The 6,886-nt window shown below is 36.7% G+C and overlaps 1 protein-coding gene across 2 annotated transcripts in view; it reads left to right on the forward strand.

The window, feature by feature from the left end:
• The window catches only part of LOC110092613 (protein argonaute 16), a 56,124-nt gene that overhangs the window by 30,573 nt on the left and 18,665 nt on the right, over positions 1-6,886 (forward strand). Inside the window, exons 2-16 of one of the 2 annotated variants that reach the window (XM_020817250.2) lie at positions 1,975-2,198; positions 2,285-2,484; positions 2,582-2,800; positions 2,886-3,022; positions 3,103-3,200; positions 3,321-3,418; positions 3,531-3,690; positions 3,821-3,937; positions 4,014-4,121; positions 4,242-4,304; positions 4,382-4,495; positions 4,585-4,750; positions 4,839-4,951; positions 5,068-5,205; positions 5,335-5,465. In XM_020817250.2, the coding sequence (XP_020672909.1) occupies positions 1,977-2,198; positions 2,285-2,484; positions 2,582-2,800; positions 2,886-3,022; positions 3,103-3,200; positions 3,321-3,418; positions 3,531-3,690; positions 3,821-3,937; positions 4,014-4,121; positions 4,242-4,304; positions 4,382-4,495; positions 4,585-4,750; positions 4,839-4,951; positions 5,068-5,205; positions 5,335-5,465 (2,084 nt within the window). In that variant the 5' untranslated portion in view covers positions 1,975-1,976. Of the gene's footprint in view, positions 1-1,974; positions 2,199-2,284; positions 2,485-2,581; positions 2,801-2,885; positions 3,023-3,102; positions 3,201-3,320; positions 3,419-3,530; positions 3,691-3,820; positions 3,938-4,013; positions 4,122-4,241; positions 4,305-4,381; positions 4,496-4,584; positions 4,751-4,838; positions 4,952-5,067; positions 5,206-5,334; positions 5,466-6,886 lie in introns of those variants that run through there. The other variant, XM_020817251.2, reaches the window with a different exon arrangement.

Here is a 6,886-nt window from a genome sequence, read left to right on the forward strand (position 1 = left end):
CCAAAATACCCATAAAAATCCAAAAATCTAAACTCCACAAAAATCTCAAAATCCCCAAAACCCAAAAATATTTAAAATTGAAATCACTCATCCGTACTTAAAGCAAAATCCATCCATCCTCCGCAACAGTTTGTCGAGGTGGACAAATCAAAATTTACTTCAGTTCGCAAAAAACTAATGCCTAGTTGAAAATATTACTAGGATCCATTCTCAAACAATCTCTTGCCAGTAAGGACGTGGTACGTGTCCTCGAACCGGTAGTTTCGCCGCCAAATGGCATTGCAGGTAAACGGTTATGACCCGGGGCCCTCTGAACCGAGTGGTTTTGCCGCCAAATGGCACCACAGATAGCGGTTATGGCCAGAGCCAATACGCTCCTTAGTGGCGTTAAATCCTTGAGATATGAATCAATAGGAATGATTGATAGGGCACAAAGCCCTCTGTTAGCTAAGGTGGATTCAAATTTGTCCCCTTAGACAAACATTTAACCCCGATCTACAAGGTCCCTTTGAACGAAGCAACTCATGGCTGCCGACAAGGATCCTTCTGTCAGGTTGGGTCGACTACCTCCTCTGACTAAGTAGACCAGGGACCACGACGGCCCGAGACAACGGAACCATGGGATCTTGATCGGGTCCATCATCCATTCCTCCACCATCCGCTTTAAGTATAAGATTGTGCAATTTCTATTTTGAATATCAAAATCTCCAAATTCTCCAACATCCAAACTTTCCAAACCTTTTCCAAATATCCAAATTCAAACACAATTTCCAAATTCAAACTCATTGCTACTACTATAGCCAGATAACACGTATGTTCTACGTATCTGATTGATGACTAGCCTGTATCGAAAGTTCTCTCTCGTTATCGGGAGGGGTAATTAACTATAGGGGCTTGCGCCTATAGGAAACCAGAACTCAGATCATAAAGTCCTCGCAAAATGAGGGCGAAATCTTTGGGTAGTGTCTTATCTACGAACCCATCTGCCTTCCAAAGTTTACCTCGGTACTTATTCAGTTAAAACTCCCTCGCCGAATAAAAAGAAAAGCGCGGCGGAGAGGCCGGGGCCGAATTTTCGGAGCCCACAAATTCTCACAACATCCAGCTTAATGTAACTCACCACGATCAAATGAACAAAAAAATAGTCTGCTCAAACATTTAAACATATAACAAATATTTAATAATCATCTTATATAATCATCATAAAGTTCAAAATGAAAGTGTACAACAACATCAAACTTTTATCCACTACGTGGGGTTGGCTATATGAATATTTTTTTTTCCATTATGTCCTATTAAGAGTCAAATTCTCATTTAAATCTAATAAAAAAATGTCATTTCTAATACTTTCTAACCAAGCCTTTTTAGGTCTACCTCTACATTATCTTACGTAGGCTAAATCTAATAAATCTACTCTTCTAACTGGGTCATCGAAATGTAGACGTTATCCGACCAAATTATTTAAGGCAACTCTCTCTAATCTTATCTGTCGCAGGAGCTACTCCAACTGTTTCACATATATACTCATTTCTTATTCTATATATAATTAAAATTATCAAATTAATTATAGAGCTTCTAATTTTAACTTCTAAAATAAATTCTTACATAACGAATATCTTTAACTTGCATCATCACCATATATATCTTTTACAATGAATTCATACATAAAAAAAATATGTATGTATAGAGTAAAATACATCACCTATTTCCTATTCCACACGTCCCTTTTTATTTGTTGGAATTAGTGTAGAAATATATTAGTTTTCAAAAAAATCACATTCATGGTATTGCAATATTTTTTAGTATTGGGAAAATAATATGTATACCATTTTTGGTTAGAAGAATAGCTAATAGAAATACATTTTATTTCTTTTGGGTCAAGTTTACTTCTTTAACATGAAAGAATATAGGCAAAAGTTGAGCAGTCGAATCCCTTGAGAAATAATAGAATTGAGTTTGCTGCGACCTCTGCAGGAATGGAGTCACCTGATATAACTCCAAGAGAAGAAAGCCTATTGCCACCTCATCCACCTTTTGTACCACCAAATGCCATACCTGAGTTGGTTAAGTTTGACCATGAGAAGCGAACTGTGATGGCTAGACCTAGTTTTGGAAGTGAAGGCCGCCACATCCAACTTCTTACAAACTACTTCACCGTGAACTTGACGGCTCAGGATCAGTTTTTCTGCCAATACAAAGTATGCTCGAGCTATGCTCTCGTGTGTTTCAATGCTCTATTTCCTTGCATTGGTTTATGATATTTTCCCCTTTTTACTGCATGCAGATTTCTATAAAATCTATTGATAACCTTGCAGTGGAAGGAAAGGCTATTGGACGAAAGGTCATGGACAGGCTATATCAGACTTACAGTTTAGAGCTTGGTGGAAAAGAATTTGCATATGATGGATATAACAGCTTGTTCACCGTTGGGTTTCTTCCTCAGAATAATTTTGATTTTACTGTAGTATTGGAAGAATCAACTAGGTAGATTATCCCTCTCATTGTCGCGCCAAATTGTTTTCTTGATTTTGTAGTGAAAATGTTACCTTATGCCAACCTCTTTGGTCTCTTTCCTTGTCAGAGTTCCTTGTGGAAGTGCTAGTGGTGAGAACCCAAGCTTTGACACTCGCAAGCTCTCTAAACACTCACTAGTTGCAAAGACGCTTACTGTCCAGATAAGGTATGAAACCAAAATCCCATTAAGTGCAATTTCACTGTTTCCTGGGGGAAGTGAGACAGGCCATACACAAGATGTTTTAAGAGTTCTTGACATGATTCTGAGGCAGCAGCAGGCAAGAAGGTCTGGCCTATGGTTTCTTCATATCTAGCATTTTATTTTTTCTTTATCTATCACACATTTCTATTTGCTAAATGTAATATGGCAGGGGATGCCTGGTTGTAAGACAATCTTATTTTGATGGTGATCCTGCAAACTTCACTGATTTGGGTGGTGGTGTTACTGGTTGCCGAGGATTTCATTCTTGCTTTCACGCAACCCATGGTGGTCTATTCTTAAACATGGGTATTGGTTCTCTTGCTTCTACTCCATCTATCTTTTTTCATGATCAACTAGTTTGCCTAATTCCATTCGTCCCCTCGCAGATGTTTCTACAACTATAATGTTAAAACCTGGTCCAGTTATTGACTTTTTAATTGCAAATCAAAATGTTCGGAATGCTAAAGAGATTAATTGGACCAAGGTAGAAAACCTTGAGCATCCTAAATTATTGTTTGAGATATTTTAAACTATTATTCCTATCCATGATTTATTACTGGAGGATTGGTTTTTGTAGTCATGGTTATTTAATGATTATATGCAGGCTAAGAGAACTCTAAAAAATATGAGAATCAAAACTATACATACTAACCTGGAATTCAAGATCATAGGGCTGAGTCCACTTCCTTGCAGCCAACAAACGTATACATTCTCTATCTATATTCCCCATCTATTTGTATCACTCATCTTAGTTTTCTATTTTGTCTTTCCTGGAATCCTTTTTAAGTTTTCCCTGTCAACTTATTGTCCATAGATTCATATTGAAAGGTAAAATTGATGATGGAAAGGATCTTCCAGTGGAAGTTACTGTTTTCAATTATTTTAAAGAGAAGTGCATTGAGTTGACATGGTCATCTTCTCTGCCCTGTCTTGTTGTTGGGAAGCCGAAGCGCCCCATTTACCTTCCTATAGAGGTTTGAATCTTGTGATTTTTTTATGGTTTTTCTTGAACTTATACGTGGACTCCCCCTCTCCACCCAAACAGAAAAAAAAAATAAATAGAATATCTTTCATTAAAATTTATAAGGGATGGTAATTTTGCAGCTATGCAATCTCATATCATTACAACGGTATACAAAGGCCCTATCTTCTCAACTGAGAGCATCATTGGTTGAAAGGTCTAGACAGAAGCCTCAGGAACGAATAAGAGCTGTGACTAATGTGAGATATTTTTTCATTGATATTGTGTATACTCATGCTTAGGTTGTTAAAATACTATTATTTTGTTGTATGGCAGGCGTTTCAAAAAAATCACTATAATAACGAACCATTGATTTCTTCTTGTGGGATCACAATTGAGAAGCAGCTAGCCGAGATAGATGGTCGTATTCTTAACGCTCCTACAGTAAGCATGACTATTGTCTAAGATTTTCTGCCACACTCTTTTGTTTTTTATGCACGTGTTGCCACTTTTTTTCTACGATTTGAAGAATGATGAAGAATCTTGCTCTTGTTGCTTGAACAGCTGAAGGTTGGTAACGAGGAAGACTGTTTTCCTAAGAATGGCCGTTGGAACTTCACTAACAAGGTTTAGGGAACGCTACACTGGCTCAGCCATTGATCTAATGCTTCCATGTATTATCATAACTTGGGTTTCTTCTGTAGAGGTTATTGCAAGCCATACCGATTGAAAGTTGGGCGATTGTGAATTTTTCAGCGCGATGTGATCTAAGCCACCTATCTCGTGAAATGATTAACTGTGCAAGGAACAAAGGAATTGTAAGTTATGTTCTTCACTCTCTTTTCCTCCCATCCCTTCTTCCTCTTCTTTTTATCAATTTCTTTACTATTTGGGCTGCTTTGGGCAGATTATCAATCGCCCATTCACAATTATTGAGGAAAATCACCAATATGTTCGAATGGAGCCTGCAGTTAGAGTTGAAAAAATGTTTGAAGAGGTTATAAAAAGATTTCCTTTTCCACCACAGCTTCTCCTGTGTGTTCTTCCAGAAAAAAAGAACTCTGCTCTTTATGGTTGGTACCTTACATTTCTGGTTCTTTCTGTAGATTATTCATGTTAGTTGTACTTTGAATTTGTTTTCTCTTCCATTCTGCTTTCTAGGACCATGGAAAAAGAAGAATCTGCATGAAATGGGAATAGTTAACCAATGTATTTCTCCTACTAGGATCACTGACCATTACTTGACTAATGTTCTTTTAAAGATCAACACTAAGGTATTAATTGTTCATTTCATAATCTAATGACAATTTACCTTTAATAATTTTTTTTGGTATGGGAATCTTTTCCTCCTTTCATAACATTGCCATCCAATCAATTCCTGCCCTATAAGCTTGGTGGTATAAATTCTCTTCTTGCGGTTGAGGCAAATCCAAGTATTCCTTTAGTTACAGATGTTCCTACCATGATTGTGGGGATAGGTATCTCCCATGTATCTCGAGGGCATGCTGATCTCCCATCTGTAGCAGCAGTGAGTCACTTTTATGTTACTTTTGATCATCAATCTTCCGTAGGATATAATGATATCAAAGATCAATTTATGTACACTTTATATGTCATTTGGGTTAAAAAAATTTTACTCTTTTTTGTGAATTATCAGGCAGTCGGTTCTAGAAATTGGCCATTAATTTCCAGGTATAGTGCATCAGTGAGGACGCAGTCGGCAAGGCTAGAAATAATAGACTCTTTATACAAGCCTTTATCAAATGGAGAGGATGATGGAATGATGAGGTGTTGTTTTCCATGCATTTCATGTATTTTTTAGCCTAACAGTTTCTTATGTTGCAATGATAATTTAATTCAAGCTTTCTCTATTAATGAAACACATAAACTCATCTTAGAAATCAGTTTAGAACTGGAGCTTAAGGGGCACCCGAAGACATTTTTTATATCTAACATGGTATCTTATGTCTAACATTTTTTATATCTTATCTGCAAGCATATTTGGCTGTGCAAGTGTGAGCTAAAAAAATTATGTGTGTTTGGATATATAAAATAAAAATAAATAAATAACAAAAATTTTGCAATCACTCGAGGAAAAAAAATAAGCCAGATGAATCATGAATGTCTATGATCTCCTTTTCTTATAAGGAGGAAGCAATACAATCATTTATTTAGCAAATGTAATTGCATTTGTATGCATGTGTTGGTTCTGCACATGAATACAGGTCATTGTGGTAAGCCATAAAATTATGCACAATGAACCTTCCTAATTCCATATTTTTAAGCAAAACATCTGAAGGAAAATGGAGATTGTAGAGCTGGAAGAATGGTTCGCTAAGATTATGAGACGCATCAATATCTCTGAAACCGCTTCCAGATTGTAATATTGCTCTTTCAACATCATACCAAACTCAGAAGCTCCAAAACCTCTTATAGCTATCCCTTGTCAAGAAGGGTTGTAGATATCTTTGAGAACATATCAGCGCACATGGATGGATTGCTTCTGTGGACAATTTACTTCATTTAGGCTTTGCAAGAGTGGCAAAAGAAGGAATAATTATGTAAAGCAGGAGCCCTTCACACATAATAAGCTACTTCTTGACATATTTTTAACAAATATAGAGAGAATTTTCATTAGCATCACATTGATATTAAGGAACAACATTCTGGAAGATCAATTTATGTGGTTTTGGGCTTCAAGACAATTACATCCTTTTTGCTTTCATGTATTGGCCAAAGACCAAAGAAAATATCCTATTGCGGGTAGGAATAAAATTGACTATAAGTAGGATTTGGAAGAATATATATATATATATATATATGACGGTTCATGTTTATGAGAAATAAAAAAATGGTTCAACAGGAAGTATGCTAGATTACAAGAATTTCAAAATTCAGAGCAGAAAACATTAAAGCCCAATTGCATTATGACGATCAAGGAAGGTGGTGTGGGCTCCGAAAATTCGGCCTCGGCCTCCACTCGCTTTTCTTATTCGGCGAGGGAGTTTTAACGAACTAAGTTCCGAGGTAAATTTTGGAAGGCAGATGAGTTTGTAGATAAGACACTACCCAGAGATTTCGCCCTCATTTTGCGAGGACTTTATGATCTGAGTTCTGGTTTCCTATAGGCGCAAGCCCCTATAGTTAATTACCCCTCCCGATCACGAGAAAGAACTTTCGATTAAGGCTAGTCGTAAATCAGATACGTA

This window comes from Dendrobium catenatum, unplaced genomic scaffold (assembly GCF_001605985.2).
Source record: "Dendrobium catenatum unplaced genomic scaffold, ASM160598v2 original_scaffold_211366, whole genome shotgun sequence".
In the NCBI taxonomy this organism is placed as follows: domain Eukaryota; kingdom Viridiplantae; phylum Streptophyta; class Magnoliopsida; order Asparagales; family Orchidaceae; genus Dendrobium; species Dendrobium catenatum.